At 42.1% G+C, this 24,179-nt stretch overlaps 1 protein-coding gene across 25 annotated transcripts in view; it reads left to right on the forward strand.

The window, feature by feature from the left end:
- The window catches only part of macf1a (microtubule actin crosslinking factor 1a), a 195,316-nt gene that overhangs the window by 148,705 nt on the left and 22,432 nt on the right, over positions 1-24,179 (forward strand). For 20 of the 25 annotated variants that reach the window (XM_055055143.1, XM_055055151.1, XM_055055155.1 and 17 more), the window contains 11 exons: positions 14,691-14,852; positions 15,389-15,559; positions 16,329-16,495; positions 17,352-17,511; positions 18,137-18,463; positions 19,264-19,348; positions 19,677-19,903; positions 20,511-20,717; positions 20,920-21,147; positions 21,928-22,146; positions 22,496-22,699. In XM_055055143.1, the coding sequence (XP_054911118.1) occupies positions 14,691-14,852; positions 15,389-15,559; positions 16,329-16,495; positions 17,352-17,511; positions 18,137-18,463; positions 19,264-19,348; positions 19,677-19,903; positions 20,511-20,717; positions 20,920-21,147; positions 21,928-22,146; positions 22,496-22,699 (2,157 nt within the window). The remainder of the gene's footprint in view (positions 1-14,690; positions 14,853-15,388; positions 15,560-16,328; positions 16,496-17,351; positions 17,512-18,136; positions 18,464-19,263; positions 19,349-19,676; positions 19,904-20,510; positions 20,718-20,919; positions 21,148-21,927; positions 22,147-22,495; positions 22,700-24,179) is intronic. The other 5 variants (XM_055055158.1, XM_055055152.1, XM_055055153.1 and 2 more) reach the window with 1 other exon arrangement.

Genomic DNA, 24,179 nt, shown 5'->3' on the forward strand with positions numbered 1-24,179 from the left:
ATGTCTTACTCTCTCTCTTATCGATGCCACACTGCATCCCTGACAGACCGAGGAAATGCTCGACTGTTGAAGTGACTTAGCAGGAACGGAGAAATGCAGAGTTGAGGTAAAATTGTTGAAAAATGAAGTCATTTTTTTAAGAATGTGAAGCCTGAAGGATTTGCTCAATTGCAGCCACAAAATTACACATGGACTGTTGTAATTTTGTGGATTATTTGTGGGACTGTTCGTTTTTTGCGTTTCTTTCTTGAAGTGCCGCTTTAGATCACAATCACGAGGGAATTTTGGTAAAAACAAAATGGGGAAGCCCCTGAGCCGTCCGGACTGTCTGAGGCAGAGTCCCCGCTGCCTTGGGAAAGGTGATGAGGACGAGGCGTACATAGAGGACTGCTACGTCCCCCAGCGATCCATTTATGACACAATGCGGATCAATGAACAGATAGACCAAGGGACCAAACTGTGCCAACCTTCAAGGAGCACCTTAGGCTCTGGCGGAGAAGTAAGGGGAGAAGGAAGTACCTTATCCAGCAACGGCACCATCGGAGCTGACCTTGGAGGTGTTTTTGTCTCCAGAGGCGGAGATAACTCAGGAGGAGTGAAGAAGCTAGATGAGAGGGTAATTTTTGATGCCTTAAAGTTGACTGGTGATCTGAAGACAATGTCTCCCCGGGTTGGAAGTTCAGGTTTGCCCCTTGCTCCGTCCTCATCCGGAGCTGGGGGAGTGGTTGCTGTGGTCAAGAGGCGACATCAAGGTGGAGACAAGAAGGACAATCCAAACCGACGATCTTGGAAAGCTTTCATGCACCCAAGTTTTCCTGAGTTTGCAGAAAGACTTGAATTCTCTGCTGTTGATGGGGCAGAGAAACGATCGTCTGGAGCAGGGATTCCTCTGTCTCCTCTCCAACAGAATTCCTCTCAACTCCCCCCAGCCACTCCCACATCTTCCACACCTTCATTACCTCCTTACACTCCCTCCCCTCTGTCATCTGCACCCCAGACTCCTGCCGTCTCCACTCCACCAGCTCTGACACCCGCAGTTAGCCCCCAGCAGCATCCTCTCAGCAGGCAGAAGCAGGTTAATCCTTTACTTCTGAAGCAACAGAAACAGAGTCACGTGGTGTCTTCTCCTTTGAAGGAACAGTCGCCTGCTATCAGCCCAACGCAAGGCCCCCATCCATCTGGAAAAACACCACAGCGCAGCCCCTTAAAGCCTCGACAGACGCACGGCAAACGAGAGGAGCACAGACGGACTGCGAGCTCTTCTAAAGCTGGAATCAGACTCATCCCTGAAGAGGCTTTTGAGGCTGTGAAGACCTCAGATTCAGAGAGGGACTCACCTCTTTTGGATCAGGATCATGGTGATAGTGCTCCTCTCATACCTCCAAAACCTGTCTTCTGCCCCCCAACCAAAGCGCGCACCTGGCCTCGGAGTATAGCCACAGGAAAAAGGACTCAGGTTGGCCTGAGATGCAACTTACCCATACTTCCTCCTTTGCCTCCTCTACTGGGTGAGGATAATGCCACAGATGAGGAGTCTCTTTATCTGTTAGACCCCCCATCTCCCTTCCTGAAGGAGGAGGAGGATGGTTTAGCTTATGGAGGCCTTCCTCTATCACCCTGTATCAGTCATGAAGGAGAGGAAGAGGGGCTGCTTGGATGGGGCAATCAGGGTGGCAAGCTCCGAGAACGCACCGCGTCCGAACTCAAATTTGAGGAGGACGAGCGTAGGATACTTGAGGAGCTCGAAGAAGAAAGGGAAGGCAATTGCAGGAAAACAACTGAGGAGGAAGAGGCCTGGAAAAGAGAAAGGGAGCGAGCTCTAAGAGAGGAAAGAGAGTGGGAGGCAGTTCTGAAACTGGAGAACAGGGAGATAGTTGACCAGTGTTGGGATAGGGAAACCCTGGAATCAGAGGGATGGGATTTAACAGGCTCTTCTGGACATTGGCCTGTGCTGACGCCCCCTACTGGCTTTGGAGGCCCTGGGGCCCCCAGCGCCTCACCGTCCCCGAGCTCAGGAGCGGAGTCAGACTACCTATTCTTAGAGCTAGAGAGGCAGTGTCGAGAGGAAGAGGGGGAGGAGGGAGTGGAGATGAGTGTTGACCCGGAGCCTATCTGTGATCCATACTCTCTGCCTTGTTTAGAGGAGGAGGAGGAGGAGGAAGAAGAGGAAGAAAAGACTTGTGGGACTCTTCCTCTGGATTCAGTTCACTCTATAGACCCTGAAAGTGCTGAATTTGATTCTGTAAAAACTGAAGAGAACTCTGATGAAAATTTGTCTGAGCACATAAAAGAAATCCTGAACTGGAAAGATCATGAAAGGGAGCACGGCTTCATAGACGAAGAATGTGACTCTGAATATAATGAGGACAAGATGAAGGTAGAGGAGGAGGACAAAAGTTACCCAACCGACTCTGCTCTCGGTCAACAACTGGAGTCGGACTCCAGCGAGGTCCAAACATCCCAACCAGAAAGAATTGACATCAGTACAGTTTCTCGGACAGATTGTGGGCTTGAAAAGCCTTCACAGACTGAAACAGACCTGGACAGCGGGGCGTCATCTGAGCATGAGGGGGAGGAATATGATGAGCCAACTTCCTCTCCGTCTCAAAGACCTTTGAACCCGTATGCAGAGGAGAAGGAAGAGAGGAAGGAAGAAAATTCCGATTTGGGAACAGAGTGGGATCAATCTGAGCCATGTTTGGACAGCAACAAGGGAGCTTTCACTGATGACTCCCTCAAGCCTCCGCTCCTCTCTGAATGTACACAGGATGCTGTAACTTCCGGTCAAGAAGCAGCAGTCCCTCCATGTGTAAGCGAACCTTTAACAGAAACAAGTGTTGACCCAGAAGAGGCATCCTTTGTGTCTGAGAATGTAGCCTCAGGATCGTCTGAGCCTGAGCAAGTCCCAGTTTCTGAAACTAGAACAGACGTGATTGTGAGCATCCCTGAATCAGAATCAGCACCTCCATCTTCATCCCCTGGGCTTAAATCTGACTCCTGTGGTGCAGGTTTGGATGCTGGAGACTCCGAGGCCTTTGTCACCTCGGATAGCTTTGTTTACCTGGCCGTGTCTGTGCCTCCCCAGTGCTCCAGTGACTGCCCCCCCTCTCCAGTTGTGGACTCCTTCCCCCCCAGTCCCATCTCTAAGCCACTTTGCTACCACGACCCAGAAGAGGCGGAGGATGGATCAATCCTTTCTCCTGATAGTTTTGTTTACCTGGCTGCCCCTGAACGGCCCCAGCCTGGTCCTTCGGAGGGCGGCTCGGCCTGTGAGGATACTCATGAGCTTGACTTGGACTCGTACTCCGAGGGGACCCAATCCGGTGTGGACGGGGTCGAGTTTGTCCTCGGCTCAATGACTGGCGACAGCGACTGGGAGTCGGACAGCTCTGCCCCGGACTTTACCCCCGTTTTTTCGAGTGACACCACCTGGGATCAGCTTGAACCAGGCCTGCTGCAAAGCCTGTTCTCCCAGACGGAGTTAGGTCAGATACAAGCCTGTGGGCCCCGGGATGAGGGGCCCCAAACAGAGGCTATGCATTCCTCACAAGGTGATCAGAGCACTGAAGGAGGGAGAGAGTCTGAGTGTTTGGACACAGACTCCCATCTGGAGGTAAGTTTTTACTTTTAGTCTGCTCATTTAGGTTGTTAGTTCTCAGCTGTGTCGGATGCAGACGTGAGAATGTGGAAGCAAAGGATGTTAACTGATGTAGACAGGTGGAAAATGTATGGGAGGGGTGCTAAAGTTATCTCAACGCCATAATTAGTTGGTTGGCTTTCAGTCGAGCTTTAGATTGATGCAACAAGGGTGCTACTTATAGGCCTGCGGGGTGGGTGTGTGTGTGTGTGTGTGTGTGTGTGTGTGTGTGTGTGTCCGCGCGCTTTAATCAGAATGGGGTTAGTTAATGTGCATTTGGGCTGCAACTGACAATTGATCAATCAGATTAAAACAGTCTGCAGATTTTTTATTGAACCATTTAAATATTTTCATACTGTGCTAGAAATACATTAAAGATGCAAATAAATAAAAACATCAAATTTGCTTTAAAATAAAGGCAGTATTTCATTGCATAAAATACAGTAACATTTATTTAGTGACTCTGAACCAGCTGAAGCTAAAACTGTTAAAATATTCACAGACAAATGTTTGTTTGTCTTAAATGCATTTTTTCACAGCTTCTCTTATTATATTGATTTATATTTTTCAGCAAATTACCAGTTATTGATTAATTGATTACTACATTATTTGATCATGTCAATTTTTGATTAATTGGTGAATTGCAGTACTCCAATTAATCATTTCAGCCACAACATCCATCCACACACTTGTGGCTTATCACTTGTTTGTTCCTGTTCATCCAATTATCAAGGCTTTGCTGTTTCACAGAACATTTTGACAAACGTTTTGGACTCACTGAGCTTCCCGTCTGTAGAGGTTTTACAGAGTCAGACTTTGTGTTTGTGTCATTTGGTGCGTAACCACAGTGTCTGCAGGTTTACTGATTCACAGGGCAGGTAAATGAATATTATGCATTCAGTATCCAACCTGCCTGTTGTTGTCACTTTCCCTGAAGTATGTGAGCTGCAGGTAAAACATGCTGTTTGACAGACTGTCAGATCTGCTTTGTTTGAACTGTTTTTCTTGGTCTTTGGGGGTTTTTATGAAAAAGACGTATTGTAGAAAATTTGCTGAGGATTTCTCTTATTTCTTCTGCTGTTGGAAGTATTTTCTATGGTTAAGTTTCTCCAACCATAGCTGTGGCTTGACCCCGTTCTAAAAATGTCTCCCAGACAGATAAATATGATTATTTCTGTATGCAGAGGACCTGAATGATTCAATCAGTGTTTAATCACATTATATTTTCCATTAGTTGCTCACCTGGACTCTACGTTTGTGTCAGAGGGAAGCTGTTATTTCGTTTTTATTATTAGCTCTGCTGGTTTATCTGCTCTGGCTTCAGTTTAATGCAATCAGGTATCAGATCCACCTTTACTGAGGGCTGCAGCAAACATGAATGACCAATTTCTCTCTCAGTGCGATACGATGTTCTCCGTCTGATTGGGAATGAGTCAATTCCCAGCCGGATAAAACGGCAGATAAATGGATTGAGGGTTTTGCTTTGGTTTGTTATAGAGCTCAGCTTAGAGGCAAAGAAATCTCTTGATTTACCGACCCGTCTTTGTTCCAGCCTTCACCTTTAGGGAGGAGATACGGGTCAGGACCAAACACATGAATCTGGACACAAAGCAGATGAAAAGAGCTTCATCTGCAGGAGGAGCAGGGATTAGAGAAGAGATGAAGAGCTCAGATTAGACATGAAGGTCCACCTCAAAACAACAGGAAGGGTGATTTTTGGATGGACGGACGGATGGACGGACTGACGGACTGACGGAAAAACATTCAGGATTTTGTGACGTTTCGTTTCCAGACAAACTTAATCAAGTGCTTTCATTGTGAATGAAAAAACTTTTTTTTTTAAAGCATAAAATTAAGTTTTCAGCCCTGTCCGTCCGTCCTCTCTGATTATCTTAGAAACAACAAAGTAAAAATCACCCAATCCTTCCCAGCCCCAGTTCTTTCCCCTGATTGTAACAGTAGGTGATTTGTAATGGACTCCTGTTTGAGTCCATCAGAAACATTCAGCCTTAATGAAACTCTGTCCTCGCTTGACTCCTCCGTCCCGTCCGGTTTCTTCTCCCCACGCCTGGTGGTTTTGTGGCAGAGATAAGGAGGTGAGAAATAAATCCTGCGGCTCTGCATGAGGAGGTTCTGCCTCTGCCAACACCATCTAAACAAACAGGCTGCTAAGTAGTCTGTGGAATATACACTCAGATCTCAGATAAGAGCGTGCCACAGCTAACACTCACTCTGAGTCCAGGACGCTGTTGCATGCTGCTGCTGCAATTCATTTGATCAAATAATTACATATTTGGTGGTAAATCTGAATTTTTATATTTTGAAAATCTGGATTTTTTTCACCAATACTCTTTGGAATCCATAGTTTGCAGCTTCTATTTCAGTCAACTTTATGATAGATAATTAGGATAAAAGTTCATTGTACAAGTAACTGGATTGAAAATATTTTCTGCCATTGCTAATTTCTTTTTAATAAAACAAAAATGTGAATAAAAAAAAAGATTTTATGCAAACAATTGAATCTAATTCAAAGGAAGAACCACAAACTAAAACAAAATCAGATCTTGTGGGAAAAAATCTGTAGATTTTATTTTTAATTCATATTGCACAGCCCTGTGCTTCATCTTTTTGGGCAAACCAAAAATATTCAACCAAGCAGGAATCCCTCAGACCGGAAAATGTGACGGACTGGGAAACACTGGAACAAGCAGCAGGACTCTGGATTATCATGGATCTCGTTTTGAAGCACAGTTTGTCCACAGACGGAGGGACAGACGGACAGATGGACTGGCTTTCTGTCCCGTCCGATGAAGTGAAGCGTGGGAACATGCAGCACAGCCAGACTGACTGATGGGCGGCGAATCTGAAATGTTTCTGCCTGAAGCAGCTGCATCTCTAAAGTCCTCAAAATGCTTCAATTTGGACCAATTTAGGAAAATTTAAACCATCAGTTGAGATCTGCAGGGATGATTGAAATAATTTATTTTTTAGAAATCAAAACTCAAAAAATTAGATTGAAATTGGATCTGGTATGAAAAATATTCCAGACTTTATTTCACATTCTCTGCTTTAGCGTGTGGAGCATCACTATCAGGAGCTGCAGGTCGGCGGCTGCAACGCCGGCTTTGATTGATGTGGTAATTCTGGTTCTGAGATTCGGGATGAAAACTGGAAAAAGATGGAGGCAAGCAGGAGATGAAAGCAAAATGATGCAGCAGGTAGTTTAGTGTTTCTTTTATTGGCACTTTATTTGTTTAAAAATGCTTCTCGTGATAAAACCTGAACATCCACCCAGAAAAGCGAAGATGTTCAGGTAGATGAATCATTCTGGAGAAAATCCAGCATCAGAGGAGGGAAACAAAATCTGGTCGGACACCAGATGTAGAGGAAGGTTGCAGCCAACTGGGTTTGAATGCAGCTCATATTTGCATGAGATTTGTATCTGTTTGTTGATGTCGGGCGTCGCTTTCAAATGGGATTTATTAAACCATTAACCCCTTCCATCCCAGAGAGAGACACAAAGCCTCACTGGCAACAAAGTCAAAGTTTTCCCAACCTGCGGTTAGTTTAGTTCCTTCCTCAATCCAGGAAAGAGAGGAAGGAGTGAAGGACGAGAGTGGAAAGAGAGGAAGAGGACGAGACAGCAGCAGCAGGAGGAAGAGGAGGAGGAGGAGTGTGGTGTAGGCAGAGCCGTTTCTGGCTGCCATGTTGCTGGCAGGAGAAACACTTCAGCCTGGCTGCAGAAAAATTCACTTTTCCTTCTGGTCTGAAGCTTGTTGCTCAGAAACAAGCGCAGATCTCAGAGAGGCAAAGCAGAAAAAGAATGTTTAGTTTGACTTCTTCAGTGATTTTATTCTTTAAACACGTATTTTATGTCAAATATTCATCCAGAGTGCTTCCTAAGATGGTGCGTTTTTTCCTTTTATTGCATCTGGTTCAAAAACTGGATGCTTTCCCCTCCTCTTGCCTGATCCAAGTCTTACTATCCAAATACTGTCAAAGAGTCAACAGATCTCTGGTAGCAGTCCATGTTGCAACAAAGGTGAGGCGGCCTCTGACTGAAGACTTTAGCTTTTGCAGTCTCTGACCATAATGACATGCTAACAGCTAAACTTTGAGGTAGCAAAGCTGATATTCCACAATAACTCGTCCTGAATGAACCCATCAGTTGTTAGCTAGCACTGCTAATCCTCCTCATTTGTTTTTGCCGTTTCTCTTTAAATCTGTCTGGCCGAATGATTAGAAAGCTGAGCAGCGAGCTGCAGAAGTGGGGGATAAAATGCGTATAACACACTGGTTGGCTCCTTTTTTGGGCTTGATGCAGTCGCCCCTCATGATGGATGAAAGAGATGGTTTGAACTTCCTCCTCCTCTCTCTTTTCGCCTCCTCTGGGCTTTGGGGTCGTAGTTCAGGTATTATTTGAGCCTTTGAGATGCTAATCAGCTGCTCCCAGATCTAAAAACATCAGATCCAAAGTTAATTAAAAATGGACGAGTTGATGAACAAAATCGTTTTCATGCTTCGTTCGAAATCCAAAATAGTCCTAAGATATGTATTAATACAATATATCATGTTATTTATATATTTTTCTCTGTACTCTGGGTTTACAATCCAGAGATTTGATAAATGGAGTGTTTGGGAAAAGCTTTTATATCAACTTGTTGTCGTAGAATCGGCTGCATCGCTGGTATTTTTTGTTTTTTTAGCTTGTAAACAGATGCAAAAACATCTGGTCTGTTGACCAGTCATGGCTTCCACTGCTAACTGCTGCAGTAACCTGATAACACAGATGCATGGTGATTATTTAAAAATGTTGAGGCGTTTCAGTGTGATCACTTTCACACAGTAAAGTACCAGAAAGTGTTCACACTGCCTGTTAAATAACGTGATTTCGTGATTTTCGGGGGAAACGTAACAAAGGTGCGTTGGGCTGAAATAAACTATGTTTGGAGCCTCTTTCCTCCCGTTTCAGCTTCTTCTGTGGGAATCCATCTGTCTGAGAGGACATCTCTGGCACTTCCTGGTTCACCATTTCATGCATCTTGAAATTATAAGTCATTTGCGTAATGGAAACACTGCAATTTCAAAAAGTCTTCTTTATTCTTAATTTTTTTTCATGAAATCGTACAGAACTTCACATAAAAAGGGCAAATAATTGTATAATTTGTTCTTTATGTCACGCTGAGGAGTTTTTGCTCTTTAATTTGTCTGCAAGGATGTTTTATTTCTCGTTTTGTCCACAGATTCAGGCATGAATCACAGTTTTTATCACAGAAATAAATTTAAAAAAGACATCTAGGCTGTCAAAAACTGAAGAAAAAAAGTTGCACCTGTTTGGCAAACAGGAGACGCTCCACCAGCTGGTCTCTGTCAGCTTTACTGGTTTTTAGCCTCATTTCAGAACTGGAAACGGAGCTGGTTTGTGGCCCAGAAACTGGTCGCATCAAAGAAAAGTGGAGAGGGAAGAAAATGAAGGGATGGCCGGATTGAGAAAGGAAGTGGAAAAAGGTGGAGCGATGAGTAACGGAGTGAGGAAGAGGATGACGATGAAGTGAGCTCAGCTCGGAGCTGCGTGGTTTCTGCTGGCAGAGGTGGGAAGAATGACAAGTATGTGGGACTTTTTCCAGAGCTGTGGTTTATTCAAACACCCCGAAGAGCAGAACCAGAGCGCGAGTAAAAAAAATAAATGAAACGGCATTTCTATACATCCTCGTATGTCGATGGCATACAGGAGGGCTTGATTTATTTTCCCTCTCCGTTGCGCCGTATCTTAGACACACACATGTCGGGATAGGGCGGAGGGCTGAGGGGTCACGGCTGCAGCCATTGTTGTTCTGGCCGACAGACTTCCTGTTCCAGGCAGCTGTGACGCCCAACGCCACCATCCAGGGACAAAAACACACAAAAGCTGCTCGTTCACGCGCCGTCCTGCACACATTCATACCTGTGGAGCTTTTTACCCCAAACCTGGCAGGAAGGCTGCAGCTGTGTTTTATTTAAGCCAGATGAGCCGAGGTGTGAACTGATTATGACCCTCTGCGGAGAATCAAAAACACTCAACAACTTCCAGAGCATCTGCACGCGGCCGGCCCAGGGCATAATGCGAGTTAAGTGGCTGCTTAAGGGCCTCCACACCACCAGACGGCCTCCAAGAGCACCGAGCTAACACAATTAAAATTTAGATATATTTAAAATATTAAATAATAGCTAAATGCTATTACATATGGAAAAACAATTATTTGATTTTATAGTTAAATAACATTAATATTGTCCTGTTTTCTGCTTATGTTTAAGCAAAAATACAACATCTTACCAAGGTTTTCTGATCTTGTTCTATATCTTTGCACACTCAAAATAAGACAAAACCAACTCATACGCAAACATAGGGGCTTATTTTAAGTAAACAATTCCTGAATATTGATGAAAAAGTTCTTTCTTTTGATTTCTGTTTATTTTCCATCATTGAATCCACATTTTCAGTCTGTAAATAACTCAAAACACCCAGAATAAACTTGATTATGATCTACAAAACTGCATCACCTCATTGGGATGAACAAAGAAGAATGCAATAAGTGGGTTTAATATTTCCACAGATTTCATGTTAGGTTGTCTGTGTTTGTTAAATGAGCAAAGTGTTCCTGAAAAAGTTTGATAAACTATTTTAATGCAGAGAGAGCTGATGGTTATTAGCATCACTTTGTCTTGTTTCTAATGACTCTGATGCTTCCAGGTAACTCCTTTTAGTTTTCTTTATGGAAAAATCTGCAAATTGTTGGAGTTTGGAGTCGCATTCCTCAGAAAAATGAGCGAATAATGACCTGGCATATTACTTATGGGTTCATCTGGTTCAGATTTGATTAGTTTGTAGTTTATGGCTGGACAATAAAATGGAATTAAAAAACAGTAAAACTAATTGTGGTTGGCTGCAAAGCCTGCACCTCGAAACCAGACTAGTTGGAACCAAACCTGCATCTAAATGTTTAACTGGGAAACGCTAATAGACTTCGATGTGCCTAAAGCATCTTAAAAATGCCAGCGGTGGTTCTGTCTTTTCTTATCTGTGTCTGCTGGGTGTCGTCTCTTCAGCTGCTCCTCATGGCTCCTTAAGCTTCACCACTTCGGCTTCAGAAACATCTGAAAAGCGTCTTTATCCGCCTCATGTCAGAGAGAAGAGGAGGGTTTTTCTGCCATGTCTGTTTTAACACCTGCTGCCAAACTCGGCTGATTCATTCAAATGCAAACAGTAGATCTATTTTTCTTTCTTCTAGCAAGATATTATATTTATGATTTGAAAACATGGAAAATGATCCCAGAACAATCTTTTAGTTTTTAATATATCCATTGCAACTAAAAGTGCTTTCCTATGTTATTCCCTCATCAGAAACATACCTGGAGTTTTGCTTTGATTTTTATTTTTTTTTCTCGCTAGTTTGAAAAAAAAAAATCCTTTAATCGCCATGGCAACCATTCAGCTGCCTCACAGAGCAGCTCCTCCAGACTAGCCAGCAGCAATTAGCAAACACCTGCTGGACTGCAGAGCTGATAAGCTCATTTTAGGAGCTACTATTAGGGGAAATACCGGTTAAAGAAATAAAAAAACTTTGTTAGAGGTTAATAAATGATCGATGTTGTGATGACTTCCTGCAGGCAGAGTTTTTAAAGAGACAGATGTTCCCTTACGATGTCAAATTTCTCTTAGTCATATTTGATATTACAGCATCTTTATAACAACTGAAGGTAACAGTTACTTGATTGAGCTATAAAATGGCACCATGTGGCTGGAAAATACATAATACTTTTTCTTTCATTACATAATAAATAAGAAAACCACAAAGTCTTTAATACCAAAAAGTAAACCAAACCATAATGAAGTAAAATCTGAAGTAATAATCAGTTTTCTCTGACTGGATTTCTCCTCGGTGTTCAGATATTTTTCTGCTGCATGTTTCATCTCATGTGTGGCTGTTTGGGGTTTGGCTGCTGCAGCGCCACAAATCACCACCATCTCTGCTTCGCCCTCTGCGGATTTGCTTTAAATGTCAGGATTTCAGCAGCTTTCGGACCCCCCAATCCGTCCCGTCACCGCAGCGGACCCCCCAATCGGACCCCCCAATCGGACCCCAATCGGACCCCGCTCTGAGGGAATTAGTCCCAGAACCAACCAGACTGAAGGGAAAATCCTGCTGTGGTGATGCGGCGTTGCTGCTGGTCAGCTGTTTGACATAACTGGATGAAATTATGGATTTAGCGAATAACTGAGAATGAAAAAGAAAAGGCTAAAGTGAATTCAGCAGAACAAGTTTTACATCAAATGTTGAAATATTGATAACTGGAGCTGAAACAATTAATTGTGATAAATCAATATTTGAAATAATTAATTCACTTACAGTATAGACTCTAAAAAGGCTGAAAAGTAATGAAGCCAAAACTGTGCAATCCATATAAATTTAGCATTTAATATGAAATTTCTAAATATGTTCTATTGTTGACAACAAATGTTAAGTAATAAAATGATTCATATTATTTGTTTATTTGCATCTTGTAATATATTTCTAATTTTGCATAGAAAAGCTGTTAAATAATAGAAAATGCCAAATGTAATCGATTAGTGTTCAGAATAATCAGTTGCCAAAATAATCGTTAGTTACATTCTGATTAATAATAAAATCTTAAAATAGACACAAACTAATTAAAGATGTAATTTCTCAATGTTTTGCCAGGTTGAGTTTTACATTTTTTGAGAAATTAAAATTATAGCTGAATCAAATTCAACGGTTAGAATCTTAATTTTTTTCTTTTTATCCAAAAATATTTTTGTTTGTTTTGCTGCAGTTAACTAAGAATTAAGGATGTTTATTCTGACCTGGTTTTATTCTAATGGGTACTTTTCCAGTTTAAATGTGTAAAAGTGGCATCTCTCCTGGCTGTGGTCTGTTTTTGAGCTAACTGCTGTTTAGTTTCCTGCAGACATATTTCCAGACAAAACGCTGCAACCAAGACAGGAATGACTTTTCCTTCTATAATATTCTTTCTAAATGTGATGCTTACCAATTTGTGGTCATTTCTGCAACATGTAACCATGAAAACAACCCAAGAAAATTATGAAAAATGTTCGACATTGCAGTATTTCTCGCTTGTTTTACCTCGAACAAGGCGGATGAGGTGCAGATTTGCTCGTTAAGCGGCTGTAGGTGGAATATTTGTGGCAGGGAGACGTTCCTTTGTCTGGACGTATCTGGTTTCAGTTTTACTACAGCAGAGGAGACGAGTTGGCTGCTGCTGGGTGTTTCCCAGCCAGACCAGTGAAGTCTGGTTGTCTTTAGTGTCTGACGGCTGCTCCCATTGTCATCCCAACATGGCTCCGAGTCTTATCTGTATGTGTGTGTGAGTAATGTGACCAGACAGGCGTCGTTCTGTGTGTGTGTACTTTATAAACGTCTGTGATGAAGTGCAGAATGAGAGAGTGTGTGTGTGTGCGTGAGTGTGTGTGTGAGTGTGTGTGAGTGAGTGTGTCTGCGTGTGTGAGTGTGTGTGTCTGCGTGTGTGTGTGTGTGTGAGAGTGCGTGTGTGTGTGTGAGAGTGTGTGTCTCTGCGTGTGTGTGTGTGAGAGTGTGTGTCTGCGTGTGTGTGTGTGTCTGCGTGTGTGTGTGTGTGAGAGTGCGTGTGTGTGTGTGTGAGAGTGTGTGTCTCTGCGTGTGTGTGTGTGAGAGTGTGTGTGTCTGCGTGTGTGTGTGTCTGCGTGTGTGTCTGTGTGTGAGTGTCTGCGTGTGTGTGTGTGTGTGCTTGTGTGTGTGTGTGTGTGAGAGTGTGCGTGTGTGTGTGTGGGTGTGAGTGTGTGTGTCTGCGTGTGTGTGTGTGAGTGTGTGTGTCTGCGTGTGAGTGTGTGTGAGTGTGTGCATGTGGAGTCAACCTTTTCCAGCCAGCTACTCACTCATCCTGAAGTCTAATCCCTCTAATCCACCTCCCATCCCACTTTTTTTAATTCCTCCTCCCTCGTTGTTCCAGTTCCCTTCCTGTCTCCCAGTTCTCACTCTTCCTCAGATCCAGTTGCTCCTAAATGCAGCTACATATTGTTGTCATGCACACTAAACATTTGCTTCATTCCTGAACCTTGTTTATTATATTTCTTTTTTAAACTGTCAAATATTGATTAGTTAACTGTTTTGAGATTCGTTGACCTAAAGCAGCAAAAGATTTTTTGGATTATAATCTAATCCACTTCAAAATAAAAGCATGCGTCAGTTTTCCAGGTCTTATTTTGACAGGAATCCCTAAGTTCTCTGAATATTTAAAACGATACTTATCTGATTTATTGCTTAACTTTCTGTGGTTGATAAATCAACTGAACCTGACTGCAGTTCCTTGTAATCAGAATCAAACGGGAATTTATGACGTTTCTCCGTTTTAAGGATCTAAAATACTTACACACTGGTGTCGTGTCTGTCTTGTTTTATTTTTATGAGACGTTGGAAAAACTCGAAACTGCTGCTGTGCAAGTTACTCAGCAAGTTGTTGCTAGGTAACCAAAGTCTGGGGAAACTTGAAGGTTGTTGCTAGGCAACCAAAGAGCGAGTGAGTCAGCAGATTCCACTAGCGTAGCCACTAGCGTAGCCACTAGCGTAGCCACTAGTGTAGCCACTAGCGTGTAGCCACTAGCGTGTAGCCACTAGCGTAGCCACTAGCGTAGCCACTAGCAGCCACTAGCGTCTTTCTTCTGCCTAAATCTCTGAGAATGCTGGAGATATCCAGTTCATATTCCACGTGTTGAATGTTCTGTCAGATTATTCATTGCTGTTGATCATGTATCTATTGCAATATCTAATTTATTGTTATCTGCATGTGGTACAAATGCTAAAGGAAGCATGTCCATTTTACATTAAGGAAGCCTTGAGGAACTTAATCTGTCATCTTTGTTCACTTAGATTCATAGTTTTGAAAATCTGAACTGTTTGGAAAAACTTGGGAAAAAAAGCAGAATGGTTTAAAAAAGAAAAATCAAGGAATATTTTTGGAGTTCTTCCTGTCAGTTGATGTTTTTTCACGTTCCCGTCAGGCTGTGGAGCGTGAGCAGGTGGACGGCATCCAGCCGAAGCTGCAGCACGTCAACGCCGTTGGTCAAGGCCTGATCCAGAGCGCCGCCAAGCACACCGACACGCAGGCGCTGGAGCACGACCTGGAGACCACCAACCTGCGCTGGAACTCCCTCAACAAACGGGTACGGCTCCGAAAACCTGCAAAAAAAAAACAATGACTGAGTTTAACCCATGGAAAAAATGTATTGTGGATAAAAACTTTTTTAAATGATTTAATTAAAATAAGAAGCATTTAGGAGCCTTAAACTTGCATTAAACAATCAAAAACTATTACTTGATGCAATTTCAATTGATTTATTATTTTTGGCAAACTCTTAGGAAATAACAATTACAAAACTTAAATGTTTAAAATTTGATCCTAAAATGTAAATCAGTTCAGCTATTTTTATACATCACAGCTTTTCTCTCTCTTGCAACATTCGTCATTCAAGTTAAAGTTATTAAAGTAAATAAACACAAAACTATCTGTCAGTCGCTCCAATGAAGCAACTTCATATTTAAGTTTCTGTATATTTTCACATTTGCACAAAAGTTTATTTGCAAATTTTCTTTTTTTACATTTTTTTTTTATTGGTATAGAAAATAAATGTTCATCGTCCCTTGCATGTCTGTTTTGTCTGAATAATAAATGCTTTTATCTGTTCTTTTTTGGCCTCAGGTTGCAGAACGCATCGCCCAGCTGCAAGAGGCCCTGTTGCATTGTGGGAAGTTTCAGGACGCGCTGGAGCCGCTGCTCAGCTGGCTGAGCGACACAGAGGAGCTGGTAGCCAATCAGAGGCCTCCTTCTGCTGAATACCGCGTCGTGAAGGCTCAGATCCAGGAGCAAAAGGTAAAATAAGTCAATAAATTTACAAAAAATCTGCGTTTTTATTACATTATATCTATTTTTCTGTATAGATCATTATAAAAACAACAACGTCTGCCAGTCCAGACACACTTTTCCTTGTTTAGCCTCACATACTTCCTGTGTTTGTGCTCATGTGAGCCAGTTAGAGATCAATCATGTTTGTTTTTCTCTGTGACGTAAAGAGCTTCGCCGTTCAGCTTAGAGAGTAAACAGAGAGAGCAGCTGCTGGAAGGAAAACGCACTCATGCTGTTTGAATGCAGCATCGTTGGTGATTTAAATCTGTAGGAGATCTGCTTGTTTATGAGGACGGAGATATGAAAATGTTTCAAAGGAAAATATTCATAGTACAGTTGAAATAAGGCAAACTTACAAGTAACCTTTCAGCAGGATGTATGGGTTTATTTTGAGTCAATAATTGTTTAAAAATATACTTTGTTCCATTGGCAGATAAATTCACTCATGACAAGATATTTTTTCATCTTATAACTGAAATAAAGTTTTGTAAAACAGAAGTTTTAGTTTTCAGGTTTGATTTATTATTGGAAAAGAAACATTGACTCAGACATATTTAAGCTTCTTATAATCTCATCCATAAACCAAATTAATAGCAAATATGTTTCATTGTTGCCAAGTTTTATAGTACTTGGATCAAAGTTTAAGGAGCAGCTGGCAGTTGAGTCCGATCTGGTTTGGAGTCACCTCCTCAAATCAGATTTCAGGTTTAAAATGTTCCCACTTCCTGTTCTGCAGCTGCTGCAGCGATTGCTAGACGACCGCCGGCCGACCGTGGAGATGATCCGCGCGGAAGGCGCCAGGATCGCCGCCACGGCGGATTCTCAGGACCGGGAGAAGATCCAGGTCCAGCTGCAGAGCCTGACGGAGCGATGGTCGGACCTGCTGGACAAGGCCGGCGGCAGGTAAAGCCCCACCGCACCGAGCAGATCCGGTTCCACCAGAACATTCGATCCGGTTGTTTTCAGTCACTCATCACTGAGGAATCTTATTTAGTCCTGGGAAAGAGACATCAGATATTTTCACATCAGTGTAAAGAATTAGGGCTGAAATAATAAGGAGGATTAATTGTGATCAATCAAAAAATTGTCAACTGATTTAGTAACCGATTAATTAATTGGAGTATGAAGACTCAATAAAGGTCAATTACTGAAAGGACAATATATTGAGAGCAGTAATTCAGCAAAAACTATATAAAAAATATGTTTGCAAATTAATGTCCATCTTTTGATGTGTTTCTAAAATGGCATGAAAAAGACTTTAATAGTTAAACTAAAAATCTGCTGAATGTGCACATTTTTTATAGGATTAATTGATTAATCGTACAAATAGTTGATAATAACATCCTGGACGCATGTCGACATCCTCGTGTCTCCTGCTTATATCCTGTTATGGAAAAATGTTTGGTTCTTGTGGTTTAAATGGAATTTAAATTTGTGAAACCACAATATAGAGCATCATCAGAAAGCTCAATCTCATTTCACAATGATGTTTTCCACCATGTTGGAAAGCATGAAACATGATTAAACCGTCTGCTGCAAGCTTTTCTTCGCGCTCACAAACTCATACACACGAGATAATATTTCAGCTGTTAGCAAAACTGATTTGTTTCTGACAAATCCATTTAGAAGAAGCTTTAGATAGACTTGTATCTAATAAAAACTTCATCAATATTTAATAACATGGGCTTACATGACAAGAAATAAGCCTGCAAAAGCAATAAAATATGAATAAAACTCCCAGTTTTGTGTCGGGTCTCAGGCAGCGGCAGCTGGAGGAGCTGCAGCTTCTGGCTCTGCAGTTCCACGAAGCGCTGGAGCCGCTGGGAGAGTGGCTGAGCGCCACCGAGAGACGCCTGAGCTCCGCCGAGCCCATGGGAACCCAAACGGCCAAGATCACCCAGCAGATCGTCAAGCACAAGGTACCGTCTGCCGACAGATCAGAAGCCTGAAGATAAGAGACTTGGGGAGAGGAACCAACAAACGGTCATGTTGCTTGATTCGGTGTTCGCTATCTGAGTGTAGCAGCAGTTTGTTTTATTTCTTCTGGTCAGATTTTTAAAATGTTAGATTCTGTTACAAAATCACAAAATAATCCAACATTACAGAATTAAAAGTAAATAAATTCACTCCATGCAAACTGTAAATTAAAAACAAATTCATGCAAGTATCAATATGAATTCATTAAAAACATGCAACATCTCAAAGTTACATCAGATTTTTGTTGCTCATTCTTTTGAACAAACTGTTATTCATAAAGGACAGATGGGCTACGGCCCCCGTGCCACCCCCTTCTTGGTGCGCCACTGCTTTGTGACGTTTCTAAAAACACAAAGCTTTGTGCAAAAAGAACTTGAAAAGGATAAATCAAAAAACACACATCCAACATCCATGTTATTTCAGTTTATCATCTTTTAATGTTTGTGTTCTTATTTATAATTTCTCATCTGCATGCTCTTATTTTTCATCCATCTATTTTCTGTTGTTTTTATTTCCCTTTCTCATTTCTCTTCATATAAAACACCCACACACACACACACTTCCCAGGCGCTCCAGGAGGACGTGTCCTCCAGAGAGACTGAGGTTGACCACCTCGAGTCCCTCAGCCAGTCTCTGTCCCCGCTCAGCTGCGCGGCCGATCGCGATTGGCTGCGTGAGCGCGTGGGGGCGGTGCGGTCGGGTCACTCGGAGCTCGCCGATTGGTGCGCTGGGCGGGCGGCGCTGCTGGATCAGGCGCTGGCCAACGCGCGGCTGTTTGGTGAGGAGGAGGTGGAGGTGCTGAACTGGCTGGCGGAGGTGGCTCAGAGGCTGGGTCAGGTCTCAGTGCAGAGCTACCAGCCCCAGCTGCTGGCCGAGCAGCACAAACACACACTGGTACGACACTGAAAAAAGTATTTTTGGCCCATACAAATAAATACCCTAATGCACTTGAAATATGACAAAACTTACCTACTAATTTCTGTTCTTTAATATTGATGAAAAAGTAAAAAAAAAGAAGAAATAATTTGTATTTGGAACAAGACATTTTAAGCTAAAGTTTATTTACAGAATGAATTAGGTTAATATTACTGAGCATGTTGGCGTAATCCAACATAATGATAGCATTTAAGCTAATGTTAGCTTTTTAGCTTTCTGTCAAAAGCTAAATTTGACCTGTTACTGGATTATGTTTTAGTGTAAGACAACACAAAAACATTAGCATTTAAGCTAGCATTAGGTTTGTAGCTAATTATAGCTAAGTGACTTGAAAACCAAAATTAGCTTTAGATTTAGTGTTAGCCATCATTGTAGCATATAGCTAACATAACAAAGATAGCATTTAAGCTAGCATTAGGTTTCTTCCCTTTAAGCTAACACGAACTTTTTAGCTAATTTTGACCTAAAAACTTCAGAAATGTCATGTTCAACTGTCAGATAATTTCACCTATAATTAGAACCTTTTCATCAATATTAAGAAGTTAGTGGCTTCTATATTGAGCTATAAAGTTAATCTTAGTTTGGTCTTTTTTCCACTGCACTAATATTTTTTAACTAGAAGCTAAAACAAAATGACTTTGTAAGATTTTATGTTTTGGAAGTGAAGGAAATAAAAAGCAGCTTTTGTGGGGTTTTATTATTTTTAATTTTTGGAGAAACAGCAGAAATATAAAAAGCCGTTTTGTTTTTTTCTTCAGGCTCTTAATGAAGAAATCCTGAGCAGGAAGAAAACTGTGGACCAGGCCATCAAAAACGGACAAGCGTTACTGAAGCAGACCACAGGTGAGCTGCTCCAGCCTGCTGGATATCCCACAGGATTCTGAAAATCCTGAACATTTTCTAGGTTTGGAAAGTGCTTGGTTTCTGTATGACGTCCTTGAAAGTGATTAATATTTTAGTTTAACTTGTCCATGTAAAATATAAGTAGAATGTAAAATATCATCGTAAGACATTAGCAACAATAATAAATGTCAGGAAATTGTGAATTGAAACCGACTTTTAGTTCATTTGTGTTGTTTTTATATAGTTGTGTAAAACTTTCCTTGAAAACTCTTGAAAAGTGCTTGAATTTCACTGGTTCCATGACGGGATGCTCTGCGGTTCCTCCCAGGTGAGGAAGTGCTGCTGATCCAGGAGAAGCTGGACGGGATCAAGTCCCGTTACGCCGAGATGACGGCCGGCAGCAGCAAGGCGCTCCGCACGCTGGAGCAGGCCCTGCAGCTGTCCACGCGCTTCGCCGCGGCCCACGACGACCTCAACCAATGGTTGGACGGCGTGGAGGCGGAGCTTAGCAACGTGGAGCCTGACGCCTCACCTGCCTACCAGGACAGGCAGAAGGTGGGGGACTTGTGTTGTTTGCTTTTAGTGAAACAAAAACAATCCTCTTCATGAGACTATCTAAGGAAAACTGGGTCTTCAGTCAGAGGCTTCTTCAAAGTTACTGTGATACAGACTGCTATAGAAAATCTTTCCTGCCATCACCATCTACAATAACTCTGAGTAATTTGAATTAACATGTTACACCATTTAATTTTTCTTTGGGATTAATGAATATTTTTGAATTTGAAAGCTCGGTGTTCAGCTGTAAACGTTTATTTTTAAAGCCGATTTCAGGCTTTATTTAGAGGCATGAAGGTCATTTAAAGACGTTTAGTCACAGTTTTAAAAGTCATTCATATTTGCTTTAATGAGTCGCTGCTTTCTGTCTGTAACGGTTCCAGCACCAGCCCACCCACAGCTGAGTTTCCATAGAAATGCTCTTCATTCTTGGACCTCAGCAACATTTTTGAAAGGATTTCTGTTGATGGAATCTGTTTCCCGTCTCCAGGCTTTGCCAGTTGGAGACGATATTTTCATGATGTGACATTTAAAATGTTTTTAATAAGATAAACGAGACGCGTTCAGCTTCATGTTGCTGTTTTTATTTCTGGTATTTTTGCTGCAGGAGCTGAAGAAAGTGTCGGCTGAGAAGCGCCTGGTTCTGGACACGGTGAACGAGGTCGGCAACGCGCTGCTGGACCTGGTGCCGTGGCGCGCCCGCGAGGGCCTGGACCGGCTCGTCGCCGACGCCAACCAGCGGTACCGACACGCCGATGAAACCATCACTCAGCGTGTGCAGCTGGTGCAAGCTGCCATCCAGAGGTCGCAGCAGGTACTGCAGGAAGGATCCAGTTATTGAGAAATCTGTTTTTGTTCATGTTTTTTAATCGCTGTGAGTTATGAATGCAATTTAATTTAGTTCCATCCAGAGGAGGGAAGACTGGTGGAGTAGTGATACTCTGCCCTGAGTGTAACTTTTGGGTAATCCGCCGTCCTCTGACCTCATTAATCGATACCTGAACTCTTTGGCTCAGTACGAGGAGGCGGTGGACGCAGAGCTGGCCTGGGTCGGGGAGACGGAGCGGAAGTTGGCGTCTCTGGGCCCGCTGAGCCTGGAGCCGGACGTGACCGTGGCCCAGCTGCAGGTGCAGAGGGCCTTCAACATCGACATCATCCGGCACAAAGACACCGTGGACCAACTGCTCAGCGTCCGAGACGAAGTGCTGGAAGCCTGCAGCGACGCCCAGAAGGACGCTCTGATGGTACGTCGCCAGAATCTCATGATAGAGAGAAGCATTGATCCACTGAGTAATCAACATGAGCTCTATAAGTTCCAGAAGAGTAACTTTGTTTACAGCAACTTCAATAATCTACTTATTTATGGGTTCGATTGCATGTTTTTTATCTTGTTTTTTGTTCTGTTTTACTTCGGATATTTAAAATCCGGTTGCAGAGCAGAGTGATCTGTAGAAACAAGTTTATTCACCGAAATGTTTGAAGCGATTAATCATCTCAGTCACAATTAGTCTGTTAGTGATATAATCAGCTAATTTAGTAATTGGTTAACCTTTAACTGGACAATACAGACTCAAAAAAGGCCACTTGCTGAAAATACCCAACATATTCAGAGCAGCATTTCAGCCAAAACTCTACAAAACAAAAACATTTTGCAATCAAGACAAAAACTTTTGTGTCTGTAAATATATTTTACCCAAAACTCCTCAAGTGTTTTATTTTTTTGATTATTAAGTATTTATCTATTTACATCTTTTCATGTATTTTTAATGTGGCATAGAAAAGGATTAAGTAGTTTAATGAAAAATTAGAGGAATGTGGTAAATTTTCAATCAATTGTTTGAATATTCTACATAATTATTATGCCATTATTATATTAGTTGAAATTGGTCTCAAAATGACTTTATTATTGTTTATTGCTGTAATTTGTCATCGTCCAGCAGCGTTTGCTATGACAGCAAAGGGAGATGAAGATTATCTGTGATAAATGAGCAGAGTGTGACGTAACGCGTTGACTCCTCCCTCAGGTGAAGACGGATTCTCTGAGCTCGCGTTACGACGCGGTGAGCCAGAGCCACAGCGAGCGGTTCTCGGCTCTGGAGCAGGCTCAGGTTCTGGTGGCTCGGTTCTGGGAGACCTACGAGGAACTGGAGCCCTGGCTGGGCGAGACCGAAGCCCTCATCACTCAGCTTCCGCCTCCGGCGATCGACACAGACGCTCTGCGGCTGCAGCAGGACCAGATGAGGGTAGGACAGTTTTAGTTAGTTTTTTTTTATCTTCTTTTATTTGGAAAAATACAAAAACAATGAAGAAACATGGAATTAATTTTTCCAGTTATTAAAAAGAAGATATTAATTAAATGGTGTGGTATTGATGATGTTTTGCTCTATTTCTGACTCAAAGCTCTTTACTGTCCCCTTGTGGTTAAATAAGGAAAACACAAATAATTTCTTTGAGACGATGTTTTTAAAGCACATATCGTTCTGAGTCGTCTCAATGTTTTAATTGTGTTTTCTGATTTGCATAGTTTCATTTTGCTGGATTTAATTCTGCAGGTCAGATTTTATTCTCACTTTGAAGGATTTTTCTCTGCAGCTGCTCAGGGAGTCGATCGCAGAGCACAAACCTCACATCGACAAGCTGCTGAAGATAGGGCCGCAGCTGGCCGAGCTCAGCCTCCAGGAGGGGGCGACGGTGACGCAGCGCTACACCGAGGCGGAGAGGCGCTACCTGGCCATCAAAGAGGAGGTCAAAGGTCGCGCTGGAGCGCTGGACGAGGCAGTGTCCCAGTCTGCACAGGTACGAATATACCCGTCCTTCAGCTGAAGGATTCCCTCATGTCTCCATTTACTAAACATGAACGTGAGTTAAAGAACATCGTTACTAAACAGCATGAAGTTTCTGGTTGTTTATGAATGTTTTGAAATGTTTTTGTGGTTTTTCTAGAAACTGATGAGGATTTATTGCATTGTGTTTCTAAAGAAGGAGGTCATGGAAACTCCAGCATAAACTTTCCTCTCTAATAAAAATGCAAACAACAAAGGGTTCCTTTACAGTCTGGAAACTAAAACGCTGCATTCAGTGTTTTCCAGATATGGAGAAAATAAAAACTTTTTTTTACAGAGGTCCTGTGGTAATCTGTGCTATTGTAGCTCGTTTAGCTAGCAGCCAATGGTTTATGGCTGTTTTTGCATCATTTCTAATGACGCTCCAGTCTAATTTCTCATCTCATGAGGCATCATCGTATCCGCGCTGTTGCTGCTGTTTGTTCTGCAACTGAAAGCATGACTGACTGAACTCACCATGTTGTTTCTCCACCCTCCACCCCTCCTTTAAACCACTCCATGTCTCCTCCACCCACACTTTTCCCTCCATCTTTGTCTCCTCCCTCCTCTCCACATTCATCCTTCTCACCCATATCCACCCTAATCCCACCCGCCCCTCGTTCATTGTGGGATGTTGCTGTGTGTGTTGTTGCCCCTCACCTCCATTTTCTCCATGGTCACTGCAATCACCCAGCTGGTAGAGGTAAGACATCAAGCCTCCACTCAGACAGAGGGCAGCTCCAAACTGCTCAGGTTCAGCTCTGTGGCGCTGAAACCAAACTAAAACAAACTCTTCCTAAAGTACAGGAATGTCTGAACAATAAGAATGTTTTGGAAGTTCAATATTTTATCTCCATTTCAGAAAGAGAAACTCAAATAGTATATAGATTTCAGAGCTGAAACGATTTATTGCGATTAATTGATTAGTAAAAATAATCATTAACTAAGTTAGTAATTGATGAGTCGCTACCCTGAGTGTACAGACTCCAAAAAAGAAAATTTACTGTATAAGCAATATATTCAGAGCTGTAATTAAGTTTTATCTTCACCTGGTTCAAATGATATAAAACAAAAATCTCCTTTTTCTTTATTACTCTGTTAATCATAAGTTGGTCACCAGATCAGCTCTGCAGTTTATTGAATGACTTTCACATATTGATGTCTGAAATATTGTTCAATTGTTTTCTAATTGAATGCAATGTTTCTGCTCACAGGTTTATTTTATTCAAAAAAGTAACTGAATTGTTTTATGTCTTTCTATACGATAATAAAAAGGCTTGAATGAAGTATCTTCAGATTATATTTTTAAAACCCAATAATTGATTAATCGTAACTGATAACTGCTTCATTTCTGCAGTGGGGAAAAAAAATATGAAACTTTTTTCACAACATGAAATTTGTTTCGATGTTCCTGTACTTAATTGTTTTTCCAATCAATCTTGTTGTAGCAGAAA

Source organism: Poeciliopsis prolifica, unplaced genomic scaffold (assembly GCF_027474105.1).
Source record: "Poeciliopsis prolifica strain line A6 unplaced genomic scaffold, Auburn_PproV2 SCAFFOLD041, whole genome shotgun sequence".
Taxonomy (NCBI): Eukaryota; Metazoa; Chordata; class Actinopteri; order Cyprinodontiformes; family Poeciliidae; genus Poeciliopsis; species Poeciliopsis prolifica.